Source organism: Ceratotherium simum, chromosome 40 (genome assembly GCF_057802395.1).
Source record: "Ceratotherium simum simum isolate JZ-2026a chromosome 40, ASM5780239v1, whole genome shotgun sequence".
NCBI classification, from domain to species: Eukaryota; Metazoa; Chordata; class Mammalia; order Perissodactyla; family Rhinocerotidae; genus Ceratotherium; species Ceratotherium simum.
The window spans coordinates 1,427,828-1,455,110 of NC_141939.1; the positions used below are offsets into that span (position 1 = coordinate 1,427,828).

The window sequence follows — 27,283 nt, forward strand, 5'->3', positions numbered from 1 at the left end:
CTGGACTTACCTTGCACCTCGACGTAGATGGGGTCAGACACGATCTCTTCATTGTTTATTTTCATCTTACAGATATACGACCCATTGTCTGAACGCTGCACACTGGTTATGCTTCAGAGAAAGACACATAAAGATATTTACAGTGACTACCCTTCAAGTTTCTACTATAGGAACAGAACGTTTTTCAACTTCTTTGTCATATGCTGTGATGGTTAATCTTATGTGTCAACATGGGGCTGGGTCATGGTACCCGGATATTTATTTGGTCAAACATTACTCTAGATGTTTCTGTGAAGGTATTTTTCCGACATGATTAAGATTTAATTCAGTAGACTCTGAGTAAAGCAGATTACCCTCCATCACATGGGTGGGCCTCATGCAGTCATTTGATGGTCTTATGGGCAAAGACTGAGGTCCTCCAAAGAAGAGGGAATTCTGCCTCCAAACTGCTTTGGGACCCAAGACTGCAATATGAACTCTTCCCTGGGTCTCCAGCTGACACCCTGCAGATTTCAGACTTGCCAGCACCCACAATCACATTAGCCAATTCCTCAAAATAAATTTCTTTCACTCTCTCTTTATATACATACACACACACACACACACACACACACACACACACACACACACACACACACACACATACATCCTATTGGTTCTGTTTCTCTGAAGAACCCTGACTAATGCATATGCTGTCACTTGTCCTGACTTGTACGGTAGATTCTATACCAGGGTTCTCAGTATGGGGGTGCCGCCCCCTCAAGGCATTTTGCAAATTTGTAGGGTTGTTTTGGTGGTCACAATAACTAGGGGGCACCATGGCTTTTAGAGGCCAGGGGCAACTGTTTCATATCCCAAGCGACCTTCTGAGACTTGAACTCAATTCTATTTTACATACATACAAAGCATTTCGCCTGGTTTTAATATCCACCTAATGTCCCAGGACCGTGAAAATGGAGGGCCACGATGATCCCTTTGTCATGTTTGGAACTTTGCAGTGACTCAGTCATCATTTGGAAAATGGATCGCTGACAGCACCGCTCCATTTGCAGCTGCCATATGCACGGGGTGTGCCAGGGTCCCCTGTGTACTTTATCATCTCTCCTGGTATGGTCATGCCCAGCATTTACAAGTGCACATTCAGATTATTTCATTATAAATCACCTTTCTTCTGTTTTTCTTATATTACAGTTTAAACACTACATGTTATAAAATATCTGACATAAATAGGCAGCCTTGGCTCTAAGAGGTTGAGAATCTTGCTTTCCACCTTTCCAACACGTTCACAAATGGAAAGTTACACAAGAAATGTGAAACCTGCACTTAGGCGAGGGTGGGACAGGGTGAAGGAATGAAGAACACTTTGAAATGCTCTCAGATGCTCTCCAACAAAGAATGCCTTTTTGGCCCAAAGGCACTGATTTCTTCTTTGCTCATCAGACACAGCAAAGAAGACCACGACTAGAGGAAAAAGAAGAGGAAAAACATGGAGGGGTACCCCTTCCTTCCTAGCAGCTTGCTCCCCTGATACAACTTATTTATCCCAAAGCAAAATAAAACCTATCCCTCAACCTGTAAAGGTCTGAGACTTAAGGTTTAAAAGAGACCAGGAAGCTAGCAAGGTCAGAGGGGGCCCCATCCTGGCCCACGCGCAGCTGCCAGCCGTTAGCACAGTGCAGTTGGCCTCTAGAGCCAGCACGCGGCAGTGAGGACCCCCAGGCCGTGAGGAGCCACAGTTCCCTTAGGTTGAACACACAAATTTTCAGAACAAACACTGAACATTTTAAATACAACTTCTCCCCAACAATACCATTTTGCAGATCCCTGTTAGCCCATGATGCACAGAGTAACTAAAATACATGCCAAGAATGGTGTCAATCAGAACTAGGAGGACCAGAGCTGCTTGGGTTAATATCATCTCCTATTGTTCTCAGGACTCAGCAGCGTGACTGTCGCCTGTCACCTGTGTTTCCTGATGTGCCCATCTGAGCAGTGTCCCACTGACTTGGAATACTTTCTTCCCCTTTCCCCTCATTCCTGTGTAAGAGCAATATAATTCTGGAATGCACCCGAGGAATGAATGTTGGACTTGAGGACGACCCCGGGGTCAAGGAAAGGCCAGATCTCTCCACGCTTTAGGGCAGGAGCTGAATGTTACAATACCTACAGGTCACTAGGAGAAGACAGAAAGAGACCTCACGGGACAGATATCTCCAAATAAGGGGCTAGCTGACCTTCCCCCAATAATATCCCTGAATGTTAGGGTGACAGGAAGGGGCAAAAGAGAGGGGGAGAAGCATGTGTCTAGACTGGTGCCCTGACCATCATGGGTAATAACTAGTGGCTGAATGGTGAACCCTGGCTTTCAGCAGCTCTCGAATATTCTGCACAGCTGACCAGTCTAGTCTTCTTCGCAGTGCTAAGGAAAATCAAGGTGCTGGCTGCTGAAGAGGGGGTCCTTTCCACATATTTCACAAGTTCACTATAGAAGAGGCATCATTTTCTTGAGGCACGGCCCAGGGGCTCGACAGAGTGGATGATGAGATCTGACAGGCTGAGGACACCCGTGCCTTTGAAGCCCTGGCTCTGGCTCAGGGCCTGGGACCCCGGAGTTGGGGCAGACTTGTCGCATGAGTTAGGGAGACAGCGACCAGAGAGAAAGTGAAGGCCAGAGAGGGATGCAGGGCACAGCCCCAGAAAGGGAGCCCCAGGGGGGGCTGCACCCAGCCCAGGATGCAAAGCACGCCTGTGCAGAGAGGCCCCAGGGAACCTGAAACACCATCAGGCACAAATGACAGTTTAGCAGCACACCTTGGGCTGCAGAAATCAGACTACACAATAAGTCCAGGGGTACCTTAGGCCAACCATTTCCGGCCAGGAGTAGGAAAGGAGAACACAAAAGGAAAATGATCAAAACTTAATCTTGAATCATTCACGTCAGGAAGAGTTTAGCAATCGTCTGGTGAGAAGGACCATGTGCCTGCATTAATGAGCAAGTCTAGATCCATCTTACCTAGAGCACAGGAAAGGTTTTTTACAAATAATTCTACTTGTTGCTCTCTAGACATCCAAGAAAAGGCTCCCATGTGAAGGCAGGGTGGGGGTGGGGCGGGGCTGGAGACAGAGGAGTGGTTGTCCCTCATCCTGCCGTGGAGGCCCAGCAGGAAAGGCTCTGAGCTCAGAACAGCAATCTAGGCCTTCCAACAACTGAGTCAGACAAGTTCCAGAAAGAACACAGAGAGGGGAGTGGAGGGCACAATTCAAGAAAATGCCCCAAAACTGGAGATGTGAGTCTTTCCTACCCATGTTCCTAGCACAGTGGGAGAGAAAAGTCCCACCACAGGGCTTCTCCGGGAAAAGTCACAACTCCAAGATCAAGTGAAGATCTCAAAAGCTTCCAGATAGAAGAAATGCAGGTGGTTCACGAGTGACTCAGAACAGCACCACACTTCTCAAGAACAAATCCGGAAGTGAAAAGGAAATACATTCATGACTTCAAAATGATGACAGAAATTATTTTCCTTTTCATTTCTGTATCCGGCCAAACTACCTCAAGGTGACGGTAGGAAAAAAATGGCATTTTCAGACATGCAAGCTTCAGGAAGCCAGTGGACGATAGATTCTATGCCCAAGTGAGGGGGTAAAAGCCAAGAAGACAGGGGCCTGGGCTCCAGGAAACATGAGCTAGAAATCAGGAGGAGTGAGGGTGCCCAGAACGAGGGCAAAGATGACTCAGCTGGACCCCAGACCTGGAGGGCAACCTGCCCAGACTGCAGCAGGAGAAGTGCTCCAAGACAGGTGTCTCCAAGGAGAAACGTCTGTCCTGAGGATTTTGTCATTTGGAGAGCAGAGGCATATTTTCCTATAGAGTTTAGGGAAGAACGAGTGATTGATCCTTAGAAAATTAAGCAAACTAACAAGCAAGAAAACTATTAAATTCAGGAAAATAAAAAAGTTATGAAGAAGTAAAATGTAATTACAGTCTACTACATGATTTAGCTGAAAACAGCATTTACATAGCCACAAAAAATGTGAACCCTGGGTATAGATTTAACCATAGCTGTGAGTAATAACACACCATACTGGGGACTACACACACACACACACACACACACACACACGACTCATATGGATTGAATACCATCTCTGGAAAGATACCCAAAAAATGGGTAACCTCAGCTCCCCACTGGGAAAGAGCTGGGGGCTGAAGTCAGAGAGAGAATTTTACGTGTACGTGCTGCTGTTTAAAAAAGGTATAAAAATCCTATCAGATTTTGGTCAAATACAGACATCTGAACCAGGGAGGACCAAAGAAACCATACAGACTCAGCCATGGTGTCTAGACAGGAACCACCTGGACAGAGCCGCAGGCCCGCAGCTGCAAAAGCCCGTCACCCCGGGGCAGCCTCGGCTGGGTCAGCCCCAGGACCTCCTGCAAGGACACACAGCATCTCCCGACCCTCAGACCTGTCACAGCTAGACTGGGCTGCTCAGAAACGGCTCATAAGTAGCAGCGAAGCTCTAGGGTCTTCTTAAAAGAAATACAAAGAAAGATCAATATTGGATGATTCCACTTATGTGAGGTACCTAGAGTAGTCAAATTCAGAGAGAAACAAAGTAGAAGAGAGGTTGCCCGGGGCTGGGGGAAGGAGGAATGGGGAGTTAGTGTTTAATGGGGACAGAGTTTTAGTTTGGGAAGATGAAAAAATTCGGGGGATGGATGGTGGCAATGGTTGCACAACAGTGTGAACGTATTGAATGTCACTGAATTGTACACTCAAAAAGAGTTAAAAGGGGAAATTTTATGTTATGTATATTTTACCACAATAACAAAAACTAAAAATGAAAAAAATGTTAAAAAGAAATACTAAGGCCCACTGATAAGCATCCTGTTTTCCCTGCCATAGTTCAAATGGTGCTGACAGGATCCACGGGTAACCCGAGTGCAGGGACCTTGTATCAACTCTGAGCTGAAAGGAAGCCTTCTGAATAGGAAGCAAGTCAGGGTGTCAGGGATCTGCAGCTAAAAATTTTTCCAGCTGACGGTTTGGCTTAAGAAATTATGTTCTTATCTTCTAGATGTTTTGCTGATTTTCATACATAATTCCACTTTTGGGGTCACCAAAAGCAGCAGGATAAATAACAGCCGGCAAGAAGCATCCGGCAGACCCACACACGGCAGGCTGTGGGCGAGGGGCTCAGCACACAGCGCCCACAGGGGCCCCGCTAACACAGGCATCTCACCCGGATGGGGCAGGGGGTGCTGCAAAGGGTACAGGGTTGTAGGGAACCCAAACTATCCACTTAACATCTTTACAAAGAAAATCTACTCCAAAAGTAAAATCCTTGTAGCTTTAGCTACTGGGAACTATGCCAGATTTTAAAGAGCACTGGAAAACCCTAGACTACACAGAAAATAAACATCAAATACGTTCCCTTTGCCACAAATCCCCTAATAACTAAATCTGCAGGGCCTGCCAGCCTACAGGAGCACCAGCTTTTGTTTTCGCTTGAGAGTTGGTCTCCTTAATCTTCTGGTTTGATGACTAGTGTCTTCCTGGCATACTCTCCCTGATGAGGGAGCGTTTCTACCTAAGCTAGAAAGCTCTTTACACCCTATCCCAGACTTTAGAGCCAATTATGTCCCACAAATTACTCCCTCTTTTAGAGACTCCAGGGAAAGGTCTTGGCCAAGCAGTGCCCCGGGGCCAGGACAAATGGACGCGCGCTACAGTTTCAAGCTGATATCAGACGCAGATGAGGTGGGATGCTGGTTGGAGTGCCAAGGGGGAAGTCCAGCCTGGTGACTTAAGTCTCACAAAGGAGGCCCAGTAAATGTTCTCAAGTGACGCAGCCTGAGTCCCACAGCATCCAGGACCAGGCCAGGAGGGGGTGGGCAGGGCAAGAGGGGGGGTGGTACGGATTTTCACTATTAATCACCAAGCCATCAGTTAGGAATACCCCAACCTGCTAGCAGACATTGAGTGTTTTCTATACCTATTAATGAAAGATGACTCTTGGCTCTATCAACAATAACAGAGACCCAAGGGAAGTAGGAAAAAAATGTGAAATATTAGCATAGAAGAGTCCCAGCTCAAGAAGGCATCTGGACTTGAAGTGTCATATCAGTTATTTTTTCCCTCGTAAATGCCCCCAACATTGGCATTTTGAAAATAATTTTTAATGTTTCCCATTATAATTTCATTTGCATTCTTCTGCATTTGCTTCTGTTTTACAATAGCAGATTATAGTGGCATATAGCAACCATTAAAATATTTTGAAGACTTTTAATAATATAGGGAAATATTCATAATACAGGTTAAGTGAATGAAGCAAGACATATATTTATCTATGTAATAAAGTAGTAATTTATTTCAAGACTATTAAATTTATGTATCCTTGGAAAAGTTTTCTTGGGGTTATGAGATTATGGGCCATACTTTCCTTCTTTGTACTTGCTTGGTATTTTCCGAATATTCAACAAAATACATATATTACTATTAAAATAATTTTAAAACACACACACACAGGAGCTAAGACCAAGTAGTTTCAAAACTCTGTCAGCGGGCCGGCCCCATGGCTTAGCAGTTAAGTGTGCGCGCTCCACTGCTGGTGGCCCGGGTTCGGACCCCGGGCGCGCACTGACGCACCGCTTCTCCGGCCATGCTGAGGCCACGTCCCACATACAGCAACTAGAAGGATGTGCAGCTATGACATACAACTATCTACTGGGGCTTTGGGGGAAAAAAAGGAGGAGGATTGGCAATACATGTTAGCTGAGAGCCGGTCTTCCTCAGCAAAAGGAGGAGGATTAGCACGGATGTTAGCTCAGGGCTGATCTTCCTCACACACAAAAATAAATAAATAAACAAACAAACAAATAAATAAATAAAAGAAATGCCCCACCATTTAAAAAAAAAAAAAAAACTCTGTCAGGGACACACGCACGCATGATGCCAAATCTCTTGTCACTCTTCCAGAGTATGTGGCATTCATACTTCAATGCCTGTGAGTTCCTCCCATCATTCCCACCCCCATCCCCCCCCCCAGTTTCAATAAACTGGAGTTTGACGGCAAGACATGGTTTGCTCCTGAGCGGCAGGAGTGTCCTTCCCTCGGTCCTGATGCTGGATCCTCTCCCCTAAATCGATACTTCAAGGCCAAACTTAAAATCTGAAGGAAACACTCCTTACCACGTTAGCACTACCTTCGCCATTGTGCACCTGACATTTGATTCCCCCTTCCCCTCCATTCTGCTCACAAGTACAAGCAGGACAGGGAGGGACCAGGTCCGCCCTCCTTGTCCCAATGTCCAGTGGTTCATTCAGTTAGTTGTTCATCCAACAAATAACGAATGGCCTGCAAACACTTTCACAAGCAAGCCTGGCTGTTTTTGCAACTGGGGGGCAGGTGCCTAAGTTGCAATTTGGAAAAAATCTCTACTCCTTGTGTCTAAAATGTTGTCACCAGTGAATGCGGAAGCTTGCCTTGGTGTGAATTACTTTATCACATTCCTCTCTTCCTTCGGGAGGGAGGGGAGAGAGCAATACGACAGCATGACGCCACTGTGCGAAAGAGGAGGTCAGAAGCAGCGGGAGGAATGACAGAGAAGAAAGCTCTGGTGTATTAAATATGCACGCCTCCTAACTAGACCTTCAACCAGGACAAGTCCTGTTTTAGGATCAAAGAGCAGATGCCTCACCCACCCTTGTTTTCAGAATGAGGAGTTGGGGAGTTTAAGTGTAGGGTGGGCAGGAAGCAAGTTTGTGCGATATGGAAGAGAAAATGTGCAACCAACGTCAGGCTAAGAAAGTTAAATATAGCTTCCATAATCCCGCAGTCTCCAGCAACTCACAGTTGCTGCGTATTTAAGGGATGAGTGCAGGTACAAACTGTGGAGTCCTCAATCTGGAGACCTCACCATTTTCAAAATTCATGTGAGAATTTCTATAAGATGTTATAATAACATCTTATAGAAAAATGGTCCCATGACCTAACTCAAAATACCATGTGTTTCTTTCTATAGTTCCTCTAACCCCTGCCAATATACAGATAGCTATATTTTGTGTTGTCTTCCCTTCATGTGATTTTATTAGCAAATTCTCTTGAATAAACGTGGTCTGTACATGTATTGTTGTTAATGGCAGCTCCAGCAAAGTTGCAGGCTAACAAATTCTTGATAAAATTGCATACATTGAATGGCTAGAACCAGTTTTTAACCCTTTACTATTCCTGGGAACTAGAGTGGATTTCCTTGAGGCCCAGGAGATGTGAGAAGACAGGACACGACAGGTATGCAGGTCAGGTTCCCTGTTTAAGGATGACTAGCTCAAATCTAGTGACCCTGGGCAAGTCACCCTACTCATAGGGACCTCAGGGTCCTCATCTAAAAGATACCAAGTTTTGGATCTCCAACAACCTTCTCTCTTGCCAATAAATAACACAAATATTTATAATCTTGATTAAGTGACTATAATTTACTTCATGGAATCACTTTACAGCTACTGCACCACCTGAACGTGACTTTATTAAGTTGAAGAACATTATAACAATGTCCTTGGTATTGCCCCAAAGGTCACCCAATTCAGCTGAGCGTCCGTTATTTGTAAGAATTCTGATCACTAAATTTGCTTTAAGGCTTAGTTTGAAGGTCAAATAAGACTCTTCTCCTTCAGAATGAGTTTATGTATAATAAGCTGAATGCATGCAAAAGTCTAAATTTTTTTCTAAAGTTCTCAAAATACCATCCAGGTCATCTTCTGAACTCTAAAGACATAAGTCCGAAATAAGACACTGTCTACTGTAAGTTTAAAAACTCTCCAATTTAAGTCCTGTGAACATCTGAGGGACCCTTAGAGCACACCTGGAGTAGTCATGTGGTCCAAACTCATCTCTTTGGCAAAGCGGCCAGGGAAGATGCAGCAGCTCACCCATGGTCTCCCTGCTAGCCAGTGGCAGGACCCCACTCAGGACTGCTAGCCCAGAGAGCCAGTGGACCTGTGCTCCCCTTCTAAATGACACCTGATGAGACCAATGGACTAGCTTTCTGTTTCTTTAAGCCTTTAAACTGCTCCTTATTCATTATTAAATGGTGATTTTGCTTCTCCCATCAGAAGTTGTGTCTATAAATGGTAAAACTTCTGCATTTTGTAGTTGATTCAGAAAAAAATAGAGTCAAATCTCCTGAGTGGTCTCAGCCACTAGAAAGGCAGCCCGGGAGACCCAGCCAGAGTTTAATCAATCAATGGAAAACATGGAAGGGGTGTTCTTTGCCTTCACTCTCTGACCAAGCCTATAACTCAGAAAAAAATGCAAAAAAAGGGGGCATCTTATGGAAGTGTTGACACACTAAACTGTAACTGGATTCATTTGGCCTGTGGTAACTCCGAGGTGGTTTTCTGGAAAGGAAACATAAAATGATTCACCAAAAGACATGACACTGTCTGGGACTGCCCCATGGATCAGGTCAGAGAAAGTGAAAACACACCAGATCAAAGAGGGCTCCACAGCGGAGTGGGGGCATCCCAGAGAAAAGGCTCTCGCCTCAACTCTGACCTCATTTTGAGCTTTTAACAACCACAGGTCCACCTAACTCTGAAACTGTACATGCAAGGAGGTCCTGACGATAAAATAAACAAAAAACACACAAACTTTCCTGGCTGAGAGGAAAGAGTAGAGAACAACAAAGGGGTGGTGAGAAGAGAAGCAACAGTCTCACTGTCTCCAGTATTCTGAGGTATGATGACTCAGTCCTAGGGACAATGAATTATTCTAGACATATGTCCTGGCATGGCTTATCCCTGTCACTCCCCTAACTCATTCGGCATGTCCCCGCCAAAACAAAGTGCAATACTGACCCACGTGGCTAAGGTTTGTCTAGTTTCCCCAAACTTTAGACTCTCTACTATTTTCCTACCCCAGTATACATGAGGGCCACATCAGCGCCATGATCTGGGGAGTGTTGGGGAGAGGTGGAAAGGAGGCGGGCAGGGCACGTGAGAGAGATGGGAGGGCTGCACTGTTTTAAAAGCTCCATGCCCACCAGGTGATTTCGATGTCTCCTCATACCTGGTGAGAAACACTGATCCCACTCACTGGGAAAGCTCTGGAGTCAAGCAGGACTTGACATGACTTGTAGGTCAGGTGGGAAGCGGTCCCCCAGAACCCGGAGCATCTGATAACCAACAGTTTCCGTGGGGCCAAGATCAATTTAAAAGAGGTCAACAATACACACTGTCAGCTATTAATCTACACTCTAAATGGACCAGTGGAGTTGCTAACAGAGAAAACCAAAGGATGTTTTTTTTTTAATTATTTTTAAATTTTTATTTATTTACTTTTTCCCCCCAAAGCCCCAGTAGATGGTTGTCTGTCATAGTTGCACATCCTTCTAGTTGCTGCATGTGGGACGTGGCCCCAGCATGGCCGGAGAAGCGGTGCGTCAGTGCGCGCCCGGGATCCGAACCCCGGCCGCCAGCAGCGGAGCGCGCACACTTCACCACTAAGCCACGGGGATGGCTCAAAGGATGTCTTTTATTTAGAAGGTCTTTACTTTTGAATCAAGGTCTTTACTTTTGACCAATAGCATAACAACATTAAAAAGGAAAGGAAGAAAGAACACGTACCTGAAGGAAGCGATTATTGTTGTCACTTCCTCATCTGCATAAAACTGAGTAATTGCATGATGTGCCCCAACCAATTCCTTCCCATCTTTCCACCAAGAAATAACTTCGGTGTACTGGTACACATTAGGTATACTGATTGAGCAATTAAACTTGACATCTTTATGTTCAGAAAGGATTATGTGGCCAACTGTGTGATTAAATGCAGGAGGTGGTAGGAGCCTTGACCTGGCAGAGGTCACCCTGGGAAGGGCTGCATTTCCTGTATGCGGTCTTCCAGGCTGGGTTGGTGAAAACATCAAGGCAGGCTGGTACCCAGTGGCGTGAGGAAAGGAGGACGGCGTGTGGTCAGCTTGCAGGCTTCCTGGGAAAGGTCCTGGGAATGGCAGGTTGGGCTTGGTTTCCTCCCTCACCTCAGCGATAGCTGCAAGACAGAACGTCTGACTTTTAGTCTTTTAAATAATGGAGTCTTCCCAGTAGGTACCCAACTTATTAGGCCACAAAGAGAGAGAAATGGGGCATCCTCAGTGTCCTCAGAAAACACAAGCAGAATTTATTTAATACACACGTCTGGATGTATCTTCTCATTCACAAGTCTGTTCATTTGTTCATTTACCTCCTTCTAAAGAATGCTTAAGAAATATAATTCCCCCTCATCAAAAAATATTTTTCCTTTTTTTTAATTGAGATATAGTTGACATATAACACATTAATCTCAGGTGTGCAACATAATGATTCGATATTTGTATATATTGTGAAATGATCACCACAATAAGTCTAGTTAACATCCATCACCATGCATAGTTACAAATTTTTTTTCTTATGACAAGAACTTTTAACATCTACTCTCTTAGGAACTTTCAAATATATAATACAGTATTATTAACTATAGTCACTATGCTATACATCACATTCCCAGGACTTATTTTTTTTATAACTGGAAGTTTGTACCTTTTGACGACCTTCATCCTTTTTTAAAAATTTTGATTCATTCCAAGTCCTTCAAACCCAACTCAACAGCATGGCGGGAAGGTGATGGCAGCTGAGATCACTTTTCTCACCGTCTGCTTAGTCACAGACTATGCCAAAAATTTGGCCAACAGTCTTGCAAAGGCTGCTACTCATCACAAAGACACAAGTTTACAGTTCTTGTGCCTCAACATGACCTATCCCTAGAAATGGGGGGAAAAAGTCATCATACGCTTATGTCACCAGCTATAGAATGACTTGGGACTTCCAGGAAAATTCTTGCCTGCTGGAATGGACCTGAAAATGTTTTGATTTCATCTGGCTCACCAGAATTTCTAAAAATATAGGCTCACAATAGTTGCACTTTCAGTTTTTTTAATGGCATTTTGGGAGCATACATTCTATACTGGTTGTTATCTATTCAAACACATTGACTGCAAGTGGGTGAGACAGGCAGGTGGGAAGAACACAGGCCTGGTACTTTGTGGCTTAGTGACTAGGGGTACACAGAGGTGCCCCATCCCTGCTCGAGGACTGTGCCTCCTGCCACGCTCACAATGTCACACCCTCCTGGGCTCCTGAGTGTGTGTGTGTAGGGAGTAGGGTAGTCTCTACTTAGGACTGTGCCAGATTTAGCAAATAAGAACGCAGGATACCCAGTTAAACCTGAATTTCAGATAAACAATAAGCCATTTTTAGTATAAGTATCCAGCTAAGTACTTATTTGGCTAATGGAGGTACAAGCAAGAGACGTGGGGGTAGAAGGGAGGACCTGGGAATTTATTCCTCTGGCTCCCTCCCTGCCAAGTCACTCTGGACTGCACATCTCCCTCAATTGAAGGTCACGGCTCCTGTCAGGGACTCCTCTCCATACAACTGTCTCTCCCATGCCAGGGCGACTCTCATGGCTGCTGCCAGGTTGGAGGACAAGAGATTTCACTTTAAGAAACCAGGGGAGGCTCACTGCTTGTCTTTAGCCTGAGGTCTCAGTGGGCGTGAGTACAGGGGCCATCTGCATGCTTTGGGGAAGGGCTTTGTGGGTCAGCCATGGGCTGGTCTTGAGTCCAGTCATCCAGATGTGTGCTGCGATGGGAGCGTTCATCTATTCCAGGGACAAGAGGTCAGGGTGACTCTACAGAGAGGAGCCCCCTCCTCTCCTGTGGCCCCCACGCCAGGCAAACCTTGTGCACAAGTGTGGGCCTGTGTTCTTAGTAGCGGGAGGCGAAACTCAGTACCTGGGTCCCATCCAGCTCCCCTCTTCCTCTGATTTGGGGACACTTTCTTCACTTATGAATGCTCTGACTGTTTCTCTTATCCCTGCAGACTCTCCTCAAAAAGATTCTTTTTCTATAGGCTTCGAAGCACTTACACTTCACCTTTGTCTCAGATCGGCAAACTTATCTGTGGTCCTTCCTATTCATTGAGTTCCATGGAACTGGGGAGTCAGGGGTTTTGTCCAAATGACTATTTTTTTCCTTTAAATATTCATCCCTTTCATAGAAGGCAAAAAGCGGAGTGAGAAAAGCAAATAATACTTTCTTTGGTTTGTTTAATTTACTTAAAAACATTTAACATTTCTAATTATAAGAGTATGTCTGTTGTGAAAAATTCAAATATTTATAGAAGCATAGAAAGTATAAAATGGAAACCTGTTTTGGAATCCCAACCCTGCAGGCTAACCTCTGATTACAGTTTGAGAGATAACCTTCAGTTTTCTATGAGTCAAGGTGCTAAGTGAACAAACTAATGGCAAGGCCACCCGCTCAGATGATATCACAGACGTCGGGGAGCAGGCAAACCCACCCCGTAATCACTATGGATGGTTTAAAAGATAGCTAATCCCCACAATTTGATTTGCCAGAAGTTGGTAGAATGATTTAAATGCCAACAGATATTTATATAGCACCTCCTGGGTCTAAGATTTGCTGTGACCGTCTAATGGGATAAAGAAAGGCACCTGCCCCAGAAGAGCAGCAGAGGGTCCCAGGAGCTCAAGGGGAGACGGGACACAGCTAACGGGGGGTGGGGGGAGGCTGTCCCAATAGTGTCAGGGAGGCCTTCATTGATTCCCCCCATCCCCGCCCCCCTAGACTATTAGCCCTCTCAGATTAGGCGCTGGGGCGCTCCCCTTTTGTAACAGCTCCTGTGATTACTCATTCGGTTCTTTCTCTCCTGCTGGACTGACTGGAAGCCCCATGAGGCCTCGCACCCATACAATAGCTACTTCATAGGAGGTGCTCAAAATAGGTTTGTTGAATGAATGAATAAAGGCATGAACTGGAGGAGGAATGGGGAGGATGGACGAGGTTTCAAGGGGCAGGGGTGGTGGGAAACTGGAGAGAAAGAAGAGGCCCTAACAGTTTGGGAACATCAATTTAGCTGTAGGGTGGCCCTCCTGTGCTAGGCCAAAAAGAGGAGAAAAACTGGAGTTAGGCTGAGCGGGAGAGCCCTGAATCTGGCTGAGGCGGCAGAGATTCCTGGAAGGTTTCTGAGCAGGGGAGGGAGAAGATCAGAGCCGAGCTTGACCAGGGCACTGACAGCTGGCTGAGTGGGAGGAAGAGGAGCAGGAAGGAGGAAGCCAGGAAGTGGGAAACCTGCCAGGAAGAAATTGAAGACCTAACTATGGGAGTGCCCAGGAAGTAGGAAGGATGCCGGAGACAGAAGAGGGTTGGACCACAACAGCATTCTCAGTATCGCCATCATTTCACAAAAGAAAGGTCAGCCTGACACCAAATGTCTAGGAAGGACGTAATCTCAGAATGCAGGATAGTTCTCAGGAGTGGTCATTTGGCAGCTTTATACTGGCTGTTGCTCGAAGAATACAGCCTCTGAGGCTACTTCAGATTTACTTCCCACACAAGGAAAATGGGGACGGTCATAATGGTGCCTGTAGGGTTGCCATTAGGAATAAAAGAGTCATTACTATGTCTGGCTCATAGCACTCAATAAATGTTAGCTATTATTAGTTTGATTATTTTCTCTTTTTATTGTGAATCAGTAAAAACCTGCCATGGTCGCACACTTGAGAACTGTTGATTTACAGGGTTGGTACTGAGGGCTGACCAACCACACATGCTTGGTGAAGTTGGTGAGGTTCACACTGCACAGCTTTTGGGGAGGGGGTGTGGCCATTCACATAGCTGTCTGTGTAAATGGTACTCTAGAGCTGTCCCATGCATAACCTCACCAGCCATATGTGGGGGCCCTGAATGATTATGGATAATGTGAAAAAGGCAAAATGAAAACCATTCCAAGGTTTTGGACTTGGGTCAGGACAATGATGAATTAGATATTATAATTTAAGCTGCTAATTTTGTACTATTTCGACTTCTGCAATTGTAAAATGCCCCTCTCCCTGTTTTTCTTCACAGAAGTGGAACACTTCAAAATTATTTTGGGGGGAGTAGTGGTAGGAGGATGAGATCAGAACAAAAATTTTAAAACTTTTAAATTTCGTTAACATGTTCCTGTTAACTCATCTTCAGGATGACAAAAGCGAATGTGGTGGGCCTGTTTGATGATCACCATTTTAGAGACAATGTTTAGTCAGTGTGCGAGATGTATTAAAAACCCCAAATCAGAGACTTAACGAGAACGTGGTCTTTTCTACACATTACACATGGAAAAGCAGACAGACTCTGGCTATAACTTGGGTGGAATTCACAAGAAATTTTCACCTTCCCCTTCCCCCTCCCACCTTCTTTCAAGGTCGTTTCTTGGCGTGGACCGGACAGCAGCTACGGTGGGAATTTAACCTTACAAGCAAATGCTGCTAAGCCACCTTGGACAAATGGCCTCCCACTCAGGTCCAAGAGTAACTGTCCAGATGTTCCAGCAGCTGCATCTGCCAACTCCAGGGAGCCACACCCATCCAGTCCTGGAGCTGCTGATGGAGCCACCCTGCCACGGGCCATGTGTTCCCAATCACCACTCAGCCCTCGACCAAATTCCAATGTCAGCTTCTTAAAGACAGGGATTAGGTCTCCATCATCTACCTCCAGTGCCCGGCACAGGGACAGGCCCCTGGGACATGAGTAGCAAATGTTTATTCACCCAACAAATAAATGGGTGTCCATTGTTCCACGTGGGTTTACCTTGTTTTTCTGAACAAATTTGTCTCCCTGGCTTCCTGGAAGGCTGGAGATGGCATCCCCTGAACCCAGCACGATGCATGGCATGGAGCCGATATGCAGTGAACATCTATGGAATAGATGGGTGTGATGCGGGCAGAGTGAGCAGGGAAGAGAGGTGGTCCAGGCAGGGACACTGCCGTGACTGAGAGTGGGACTGAGGTGGGACTGGTGGCACGCCTCTGAAGCAGTACCACTTCCACCGACCACACACAGCACAGGGGGTCGGATCTTTAGGGACCTTAGTCTTTTAGACTCAAAATTGGTCAACTGGGGGTTGCTACTATAGAGGCTTTTTCTGTGTGATCAACTAGTGCCTCTTACCCTTAATCCGTGAATATTGCTGAGTGCTTGCTGAGCGTGCCTGATGACAGGTGGGTGGGTGGGCAGTGCTGCTCGGTGATTGGCCAGCAGCTCTGCAGTTAGAAAGCTGAGGCCCACCCGGTCCCTCGCTGCCAGAGACATGACCTCAGGAAAGCTCTCCGCTCCCCTGTAAGGAAAGAGTACCTCGGCGGTAGGAGATGACTAGATGTACTGGTCTGCCAGCGCACTCCACTGATATTGGTTGATGATGTTATTGACTTGCATGTGAACCTGGGCCTGTTGGCCACCTGAAGGAGGAATTTCTGGGCCTTGTGGGAATGAGCGCCAGAACCAATCAGGAGGTCCGTCTTAGACAATGCACAGCAACACTGGAGCAACATAACTGCCAGCCACGAATGAGAGAAAAAACATACTGCTGGCTGTGATGGTCAAAGGGCTCTGGGCTCTGCGGACCCTCTCTAGGGCTGGCCTCTACAATCCTGTCCCAACATGAGCTCCTTTAGATGTCCCTGAAGCCTCAGGATCACAGCCCAAGGTGATAAAGGAAGCTGCAGTTGCAGAAACTTCAGGTCCCAGGACAGGAGTTGAAGTGGCAGCACCAAGCAGCCTCCCTGGCCTGGAGTTCCCCCAGGCTGTGGGAAGAGGGCTGGGCAGGGCAGTCACCGTGCAGGCTGGCGAGCCCTGTTTAATTCAACCCTGCCCTTGGGTGTTAGTGCCCTCAGCCTGTTTTACAATCCCGGGTATCGAGGAAGGGAGAGGAGAAGTGCCTTGGCCACAGTGGTCGAATAAACGCAGGACTGAGTTGCCAGCCACTGGGACCCACTGCCTCTGCTCTTTCCACTCTTTCTCAAGCAACAAAATGGACAGAGGCATCACCCGGGTTCTCTGAAGTCCAACCTCAAAACCAGGAGGCCCAGAGGAGGCTACAAGAGTGAAGATTTATCCTTGAACTCCTAGGGGTTCTTAGCTTCCCACCCGCGGAGCATACGCAGGGCAGGGGAGCTGCGCGCGGCCAGGAGGATGCCTTTTGCCTAGGCGCTAAGGCTTCCTCTCTGTCTCTGCGGCTTTGCTATCAAGCAGCCCCCCGCGGTGGGAGGAGAAAGGCCCCCTTCTGGGGTGGGTTTGCGGTTTACAGAAGGGCTTTTGGCATCCGGACTCCTCTTTGTGCCCACGCCGCTGTCCCCCACCGCTGCTGTGCTCCATGTGCCCCCCCAGGAGAAAGGGCTGTACCTGGACCGGTGTCCCCCAATTCTGGACAATATTTGAATCAGTGTCCCCCAATTCCAGCCAATATTTGAATCACGTCCCTGGGCAGCTTCCCTGTCACCTAGGTTAAGGACTCCTCCCCCAACTCCTGCTGCCAGCTGAGGCCAAACCCACAACAAACATTCTACGTATCACTGTTTCACTTGAAGCAAACTCAAAGGATTCCTGATTGATAACGAGTAGCCCCAATAAGAAAGAGAGAAAATTTTTAACACCTTCAACCTGAAATCACTTGACCTGATGGCTCTCAAACTGTAAAGAGTAAACATTTACTTCGCTGGAGTGAATGCACTCCACCCCTTGGAGAAAGTTAAATAGCAAAAAAGGCCATTCATGGGATGAAAGTGATTGGAGGGCCGTCCCATCCGCACCAAGTGTAGCGAAGCCCTGCAAGGGGAAACGGGCGAGCTGACCCCGAGAGAACCGGCTGGGCAGGGGCTTTACTGGAAAGGAAGGGGAGTCAACAGCCTGACGTCTTGTGCCTGGAGGGGTCACAGCTGCAATGTGACAGCAGAAAAGCGGGGGTGCCAGTGAAAACCCAGTGAGACGCCTGCACAGTTGGCAGATAGTGCTGGCGGGTCAGATTTTCCACGGCGGGCATAGGGCGGCCAGATAAAAAACAGGATACCCCAGTTACACTTGAATTTCAGATAAACAACAAATATGCTGGATATACTTAGTCAAATAAATATAACTTAGTACCATTTAGCTCAAACCAGCTGGAGCCAGAGCACCGGGGAGTTCACTGCTGCCCTCCCCAGAGGCCGGCCTCCTGGGGCAGAGAGCAGGGTGAAGATGCATCTGCAGGGGCAAACAGGCACCCCAGCCCACAGAGCAAGCTCTTCAGCCTCTGAGCCCTCACCTGGACGGAGTGAAGGGGCTCAGCCCTCTGAGCAAAAACAATGATAATCAGGGTGACCTCCCCACTTCCCCTGGCCCCCATACATTCTTTTTGGCTCAGGAAAAAAAAAAAGTAGAAGCAGAGCTCCACAAGTGCCTTTCCCCTTGGCTTTGTGCACACACTTTGGCAGTAGGTAGTCCCTCATGACCCCCTTCAGCTGTAGCCACTTTTTGACTTGGGCATTTGACTTTTTCTTGGGAGAAGTGTTTCACAAACAGACTGCAACCCCCAAGTCCCTTCTAAGTGGGCACCCACACAACCAAAAAGAGAGCTCCAGAATCTGGCTGTGACTCTTCGCCATCATTTTCCAACTCTCCACCATACTCTCAAACCTAGCAGAACGTCGGAATCTCCAGGGAAGGTTTTAAAGCTCTGATGCCGGGTTTCACCCAGAGCTTGAGTTTATTGACCTCAGGTGCAGCTTGGCCATCAGGATTTTAAAAAACTTTTTCTAGTGATTCTACTGTGCAGTCAGGGTCAGACCCTCTATTCTAGTACATGGATCCGGTGGCCTAAATCACCTTGGGGGAAGGGGTGCTGCTGAGGGTCCAGCCCAAGAATCGCCACACAGAAGGCCCAGGTTCAAATGCATGTGGCCTGGGGACGTGGTAAGAATAGGAACTCTGGAGTCAAGGGGGCAAGGGTTAGCCCCAGCTCAGCCACTCAGAGGCCAGATGAACTTGTGCAAGTCACTTGTCCATCTCAGACTCAGCCTCCTCATCTGTAAAGTAAGACAGATACCCACTTCTCTCAGAGGTAAGAGCAGAATACTGCACATAAGACACTATGCACAGTGCTTGGCATGCACAGATATGCAATAAATGGCAGTTATTATTTTCATAACATGAAACATCTGATCTGTCTTGTTTTAAAGGTACAACTAGTCATGCCTGGACTATCAATGCTGAACATATGGAACTGATTAGGCTGACTTAGACCATTCAACCTCCTGCAGTGAAATATGAATATATGTTTACTTAACCAAGGGTTTTCCTTCTCTTTCCCCTTTGGCAACACACCAAGTGTCACAGAAAGACTCTGAGGGAACATTTTCTGGCCAGCTTTCACAAAGCAGCTTCCCCCTCACCCCCTCACCCTCACCCCCGGTGCCTGGGGTTCATTTCTCCCCAAAAACCAGATGTGGCATTCACAAGACCCAGGAGAGACTCTCAGTCTCCAAGTTTAACTCCTCCATCACACCGCCTCCAACACATGTCCCCTAGCCCACCAACACCTCAAATCCTATTGATAAAAAGCTATTCTTTTAAGGAAAAAATTACCTCCTTTTAAAATGTGACTGTCTCTGGAAGACAAAACATTTTAGCAAGAATAGTTTGTCAGTCTTTCCTAAGTGACCGAGGGCAAAGAATTCCCTCCAAAAACAGAGTAGATGTACTTTTCCCTATTCCTCCCACTAAGTACACCAAAAAACACTGGACATCATATATAAAGCAAACAATGAAAACAAACACTGAAAAGTGGAGAGAAGGCAGACTGACTAAGGTCCTCAGGACCCAAGAACAACATGGTGATGAATTCCCTGGGTTTTCCTTTTGCCCCATATGTCCCAATTTGGAAATGCTAACGGGCAAAGACCAAAAAAAAAAAAAAAACCCTGTTCTCTCTAGTCAAAGGACCAAGAAATGGGCAGCCCAGCAAGACAGAAGACTTCCAGACAATAAACTGCTCTCCTCCAGTCAAACAACCCAGAAAAAACTATGGCCCCATTCCCACCCATGCCCACAAAGGTCAAGTGGGGAGCCTAGACTTCCACCGTTATCAGGCTATAAAGAGGTGATACAACTATTCCACTGCGGTGACATCAGAGAGGGCCAAGTAAAAAGCTGGGACTTTCGTGCCCACTGGCTGGTGTTAGTAAAGACCACATGAGGAGCCTGGACTTCCACTCCCACCTGGCATTTATGAGGTATCCTTCCTCGTCCCCCCTGGGGTGGTATCAGAGGAGGCCTACCAGAGAGTCAGGGCTTTCACCACTGCCTAGCGAGGCCCTCCTTCCCCCTCCCCTAGTGTCAGTGGAAATCAGGCGAGGAACAGTCCAGAAAGTAATAAGGCATTCCTACTCCTCCCAGCCAGGGAGGTATCAGTGGAGGCCTAGTGGGTAGCTGGAACTCCCACCCCACATCCAACCAGCAGTAGTAAGGACCCTCCTACACTCAGATGTCAACGGAGGCTGAGTCGGGAACCTAGAATTCTACCTCCACCAGGCAGTAAAGAGGCAGTATACCCTCTTCCACTGCCAGAGGAGTTCAAAGGAAACCAGGTAGAATAAAAGATTTAAAGAAGAGCCAGAGTCTCATAATATAATACACAAAGTGTTTAGGTTTCAATAAAAAATTTGATTTCAAACTGAGTGAAATACCAACACCAAGATAACAGAGAATTATCCAAAAAAGCTATTAAAGAAAGAATCATAAAAATATTTCAATGAGCCATTATGAACATAAATCACATTAAAAAAAATAGAAAGCTTCAGCAAAGAAATATAAAGTCTCAGTAAAGAAACAGAAGATATGAAAAGAACCAAATGGAAGTTTTTGAACTGAAAAATACAATAACCAAAATAAAAATTCAATGGATGGGCTCACTGGCAGAATGGAGGGGCAGAGGAAAGAATCAGTGAACTGGAAGCCAGAACAACAGAAAATTATCCAACAACAGAGAGAAGAGACTGAAAAAAGCATGAACAGAGTCTCTGAGACTTGTAAGACTATCACTAAAGATCTAACATTTGTATCATCAGAGTCCTGGAAGGAGAGGAGAAAGAGGGCAAGGCTGAAAAAGTACTGGAAGAAACATTGACTGAAAACTTCCCAAATCTGACAAAAAATATAAACCTACAGAATCAAACACCTGAGTGAACGCAAAACAGGATAAAGTCAAAAAATATCCACACCAAGATACATCATAGTCAAACTTCTGGATACTAAGGACAAAGAAAACATTTTGAAAACCCCGAGACAGAGATGACACCTTACCTACAGGATAAAAACAATTCAAATGACAGTGAATTTACTATCAGAAATCACAGAGGACAGAAGGAAGTGACACAACATTTCTTAAGTGCTGAAAGAAAAGAAATGTCAACTCAGAATTCTTCAGGAATGAAAGGGAAATGAAAATATTCTCAGGTGAAGGAAAACTAAGAGAATCAGACCTACCCTAAAAGAATAGCTAAAAGAAATTTTCTAAACAGAAAGGAAACAATAAAAGAAGGAAATTTGAATCATCAAGAGGGAAGAAAACACATGGAAAGCAAAAATATCAATCAATACAATAGACTTTCCTCCTCCTCCTGAGTTCTCTAAATTATGTCTGATGGTTGAAGAAAAATTTTAACACTGTCTGATGTGGTTCTATATGTGAAAAGGAAATATTTAAGGTAATTATGTTTTAAATGAAGGAGGTAAAGGGACTTACAAAGAGGTAGGGATTCTATAATTCACTTGAAGTGATAAAATATCAACACCTAATATATCAGTAATTACATTAAATGTAAATGATCTAAATATATCTATTAAAAGACAGAGATTAGCAAAATGGATTAAAAAAATATGACCCAACTATCTGCCGTTCGTAAAAAAAATTCACTCCAAATATAATGATAGGCAAGTTGAACACAAAAGGATAGAAAAAGATATACCATTGCAATCATTAAGCAAAAGAAAGCAGGATGGGTACATTAATATCAGATAAAGAAAATTTCAAAGCAAAGAAAATTACCAGAGACAGGAAAGCACATTATATAATGATGAAAGAGTCAATCTACCCAGAAGACATAGCAGTCTTAAATGTATGCACCAAAGCAAACAGTTGCAAAATCCGTGAAACAAAAACCAATAGAACTGACAGGAGAAATAAACAAAACAACAATTATTATTGGAGACTTCAACACTTCTCTCTCAACAACTGACTGAAGAACTCAGCAGAAAATAAGCAAGGATATAGAAGAACTTGACAACACTGCCAAGAAAAAAATCTAGTCTATATTTATAGAACATTCCACCCAACAACAGCGGAATACACATTCTTTCCAAATGACGAGGGGATATAAACCAAGAAAAATCATATCCTGGGCCATAAAGCAAATTTCAACAAATTAAAAAAAAACTGAAATCATACAGTTTCTGTTGTCTGATCACAAAGGAAATAATTAGAAATTAATAACAGAAAGGTAAGAGGAAATTCTCTAAACACTTGTACACTAAACTTCCAAATAATCCATGGATCAAAGAGGAAGTCTCAAGGGAAACTTAAAAAATACACTGAACTGAATGAAACTGAAAATATAACATATCAAAATTTGTGGGACACAGCTAAGACGGTGCTGAGGGGAAAATTTATACTACTAAATGCATACATTAGAAAAGAGGAACAGTTTCAAATCAGTAATCTAAGCTCAGAACATACCCAAAGAGCAAAACAAACCCAAAACAAGCAGAAGGAAGAAAATAATAAATATAAGAAATAAAATTGAAAAAAGAAAAGCAATAGAGAAAATCAATGGAACAAAGAGCTGGTTGTTTGAAAAGACTAATAAAATTGACAAATCTCTAGCAAGACTAACAAATAAAAAAAGAGAAGACACAAATTACTAATTCAGTATCAGGAATGAAACACCGAATGTCAATATAGACTCTACCGACATCAAAAGGATAATAAGTAAATACTATGACGAACTCTACATACAAATTTGACAACATAGAGGAAAAGGACTAATTCCTCAAAAAACACAAACTACCACAACTCAACCAGACTGAAACAGATAATTTGAATAGCCCTATAACTATTAAGGAAATTGAATTCATAAGTTAAAGAATTCCCAAAAAACAAATTTCCAGGCCCAAATGTTTTCACTGGAGAATTATACTAAATGCTCAAAGAAGAATTAACACCAATTCCACATAATCTGATCCAGAAAGTAGAAGAGGAGAGGGCATTTCTCAATAGATGTTATAAAGCTAATATTGCCCTGATACTAAAACCAGATAAACACAGCATAGAAAAAAGAAACTACAGATCAACTCTTTCATGAATATAGATGCAAAAAATCCTTAACAAAATATCAGCAAATAGAATTCAGCAAAATATAAAAAGAATTATATACTAGGACCAAGTGGAATTTATTCCATGGACAGAAAGTTGGTTCAGTATATGAAAATTAATCAGTGTCATCTACCATATCAACAGGAATAAGAAAAATCTTCTAAAGAAGAAAAATCACATAATCATACTAATCATTTAACAAAATTCAATAACCATCCAACACCCATTCATGATTGTTTTTAAAACTCTAAGAAAAATAGAAAGAGGGGAACTTCTTCAACTTGATAAGGAGCATCTACAAAAAACTAACAGCTATTATTATAGTTTATGGTAAAAAACTGAATTCTTTCCCCCTTAAATTGGAAACAAGCAGGACGTCTGCTTTCCCCATTCTTAGTCAACATAGTGCTGAAAGTTCTATCCAATGCAATAAAGCAAGAAAAATAAAAATAAAAAGCATCAGAAAGGAAAGATCAGAAAAGGAAGAAATAAAACAGTCACTATTTGCAGAGATGATTGTCTGCATAGAAAACGCCAAGGAAGATACAAAAAAAACTCCTTAGAACTAGTAAGTGATTTCATTAGGGACACAGAATACAAGATAAACATACAAAAATGATTGTATTTCTATATCCTAAGCAATGAACACATAGACATTGAAATGAAAAACACAATACCATTTACCATCACTCATAAATAATGACATACTTAGGTGTAAATCTAACAAAGCAGATACAGAATAGTATTCTGAAAACAATAAAACATTGATAGAAGTAATGAAAGAAGATCTAAATAAACAGAGAGATATATGGTGTTCATAAATTAGAAAACTCAACACAGTAAAGAGAGCAATTTGCCTCAAATTGATATACAGATTGTGGTATAATAAAAAACTATATATATTTGGTCTTTGTCCCCAGTTCCCAACAGAGAGCTCCTAAAACCCTTGGAATTTCCTGGGCAATAGGAGTGTCTTTTGTTATTTATAATGAGGCCCTTTGGAACATATCTGAGTCTATGCTAATGAGGTGACTCAGGGTAAGGCCCGTAGATAGCTTCAGGATGGGGCTGGTCACCAGAAGAACCAACCATGGCATTAGAGAGTTAGAACATTCGGTCCTACCCCACAACCTCAGAGGAGGATAGAGGGGCTGGAAATTGAGTTTAATCACTAATGACCAATGATTTACACAATCATGCCTATGTAATGAAACCCCATATAAAAACCCTAAACAACAGGGCTTGGGGAGCTTTGGGTTGGTGAATACAGGGATGTGCTGGGAGGGTGGTACACCTGGAGGGGGCACGGAAGCTCTCAGTCCCTTACCCCATACCTTGCTCCATGTATCTCTCCTATTTGGCTGTTCCTGAGTTCTATCATTTACAATAAAACTTACCATAAGTATAGTGCTTTCCTGAGTTCTGTGAGTCATTCTAGTGAATTATCAAACCCGAGGAGGGGGCTGAGGTCATGGGAATCCCCAAATCAGTAGTCAGCTGGGCAGAAGTGTGGGTAGCCTGGACACTCCATTTGAGCTGGTGTCTGAAGCGAGGCTGCAGTCTTATAGGACTGAGCGCTTAATTGGTGGGGTCTATGCTAACTCCAGGTAGTTAGAGACAGAACTGAATTGAATTCTAAGACACTCAGTTGATGTCAGATAATCGGAGAATTGGCTGTTGTTGAAACAACATATTTTGGCATCAGAAAAAAAACACACACAGATTTAATACAATTCCTACCAAAATCTCAGGAAGACTTTTTGTAGATGTAGACGATACATTTTTAAAATTTGTGTGGAAAGGTAAAGGAACTACAATAGCTAAAACAATTTTGAAAAAGAAGAATAAAGCGGGAGGAATCAGTCTATCCAATTTCAAGACTAATTACATAAGCTACAATAGTCAAAGCGTGTAGCATTGGCAGAAGGATACAGACACACAGAGCAATGGAACAGAAGACAGAACCAGAAAAAGACCGCACAAATATATCCAACTGCTTTTTGGCAAAGGTCAAAAGCAATTCAAGGGAGGAAAGATAGCCTGTTCAACCAAGGGTGCTAGAATAAGTGGATATCCATAGGCAGAAAAATGAACTTTGACCTTTGGGTGTCTTTCACCTTATTCAAAACTTAACCCAAAATGGGCCACAGATTTAAATGTAAAATGTAAAAAATAAAGGATAAATCTTTTAGGGGCCAGCCTGGTGGCATAGCGGTTAAGTTCCCATGCTTTGCTTCGGTGGCCTAGGGTTTGCAGGTTTGGATCCCGGGCTCTGACCTACACACTGCTTATCAAGCCATGCTGTGGCAGCGTCCCATAGAAAGTAGAGGAAAATGGGCACGGATGTTAGCCCAGGGCCAATCTTCCTCAGCAAAAAAGAGGAGGACTGGCAACAGATGTTAGCTCAGGGCTAGTCTTGCTCAAAAAAAAAAAAAAACTTTTAGAAAAATATCTTCCAGATCTATGGCTAGGCAAAGAGTTCTTACACTTGACAACAAAATTACAATTCATAAAAGGAAAATTTGACAAATTGGACTTCATCAAAATTAAAAATGTTTGATCTGCAAAAGACCCTGTTAAGAGGATGGAAAACAATTACAGACTGGGAGAAATTATTTGCAAACCACATATCTGCCAAAGGACTAGTAACTAGAATACTAAAGAACTCTCAAAACTTAACAATAAGAAACAACTCATAAACAACAATAAAAACAACTTTGCCTATTAGAAAATAGGCAAAGACATGAAGAAACATTCCACCAAAGAGGATATACGGATGACAAATATGCTCATGAAAGTGTTTAACATCATAAGCCATTAGGGAAATGCAAATTAAGACCACAATCTGATATCACTAAATACGTATCAGCATGGCTAAAATTAAAAATAGTGACATCACCAAATGCTAGTGAGCATGTGTAATTATAAGAGCCCATAAAAGTGGAAGAGAGAGGCAGAAGAGTCCGGGTCAGAGCAATGCAGTTTGAGAAGGACACGACCCCCTCGCTGGCTTTGAAGACGGAGGAAGGGGCCATGAGTCAAGGAATACGGATCGCCTCTAGAAGCTGGAAAAGCCAAGGAAACAGACTCTCTCCTACAGCCTCCTGAAAGGAACAAAGCCCTGCAGACACCTTGATTTTAGCCCAGTGAGACCCATGTCACACTTCTGACCTACAGAACTGTAAGATAATATATTTCATTGTTTCAAGCAACTAAGTTTGTGGTCCTTTGTCATGGCAGCAGCTGGAAAACAAATATAGTATGATTCCATTTATATAGCATTTTAGAAATGACAAAATTATAGCAATGGAGAACAGATTAGTGATTGCCAGAGGGTTGAGGAGATGACAGGGTAGGAGGGAAGTGGGTGTGGTTATAAAAGGGCACGTGACAGATCCTTGTGGTGATGGAGGTGTTCTGTATATAGACCACATCCATGTCAATATCCTGGTTGTGATATTGTACTACAGTTTTCTAAGATGTTACCCATTGGGGGAAACTGGGTGAAGGGTACATGGGAGCTCTCTATATTATTTATTAGAAATAGCATGAGAATCTAAAATTACCTCAAAATTAAAAGTTTAATTTTAAAAATCCAACTATGTTCAATATGTTCTACTGGGTAAGAAGCCAAGATTCTGGCACCTGTATTACCTGCGTACACACCCTCCACCAGCCCTTTCACCTACAGATCTCCTCTGATCCTGGGAAGGAAGTTCATTCTCCCCAGTTCGGGGGTGAGGAGCCTAGGCTCACAGGTGCTAAGCGCCTTGGCCAGGTCTATGCGGGCAGGAAGGAGTGAAGCCGCTTCTCACAGCTCCCCCCCTCCCACCCCTATCTTGCCAGCCACATTCCGGACCAGCTCCTGAGCCCCTGCTTGTGGTTGGTTCTGAGGGCTGCACAGAACAGGGCTCCAGTACAAGAGAGGCAAAGGCGAGGATGGGGCGCTGGGTGACAAGCCTGGGAGGGCCGGTGGGTGATGCTAAGATGGCCTCAGCCTGCTTCAC

The 27,283-nt window shown here is 44.3% G+C and overlaps 1 protein-coding gene across 1 annotated transcript in view; it reads right to left on the bottom strand.

Annotated features, from left to right (window-relative positions):
* The window catches only part of MERTK (MER proto-oncogene, tyrosine kinase), a 106,323-nt gene that overhangs the window by 69,520 nt on the left and 9,520 nt on the right, over positions 1–27,283 (bottom strand). Inside the window, exons 2-3 of the mRNA XM_014791617.2 lie at positions 10,626–11,046; positions 11–111 (exon numbers count right to left, since the gene is read on the bottom strand). Of these exons, the coding sequence (XP_014647103.1) occupies positions 11–111; positions 10,626–11,046 (522 nt within the window). The remainder of the gene's footprint in view (positions 1–10; positions 112–10,625; positions 11,047–27,283) is intronic.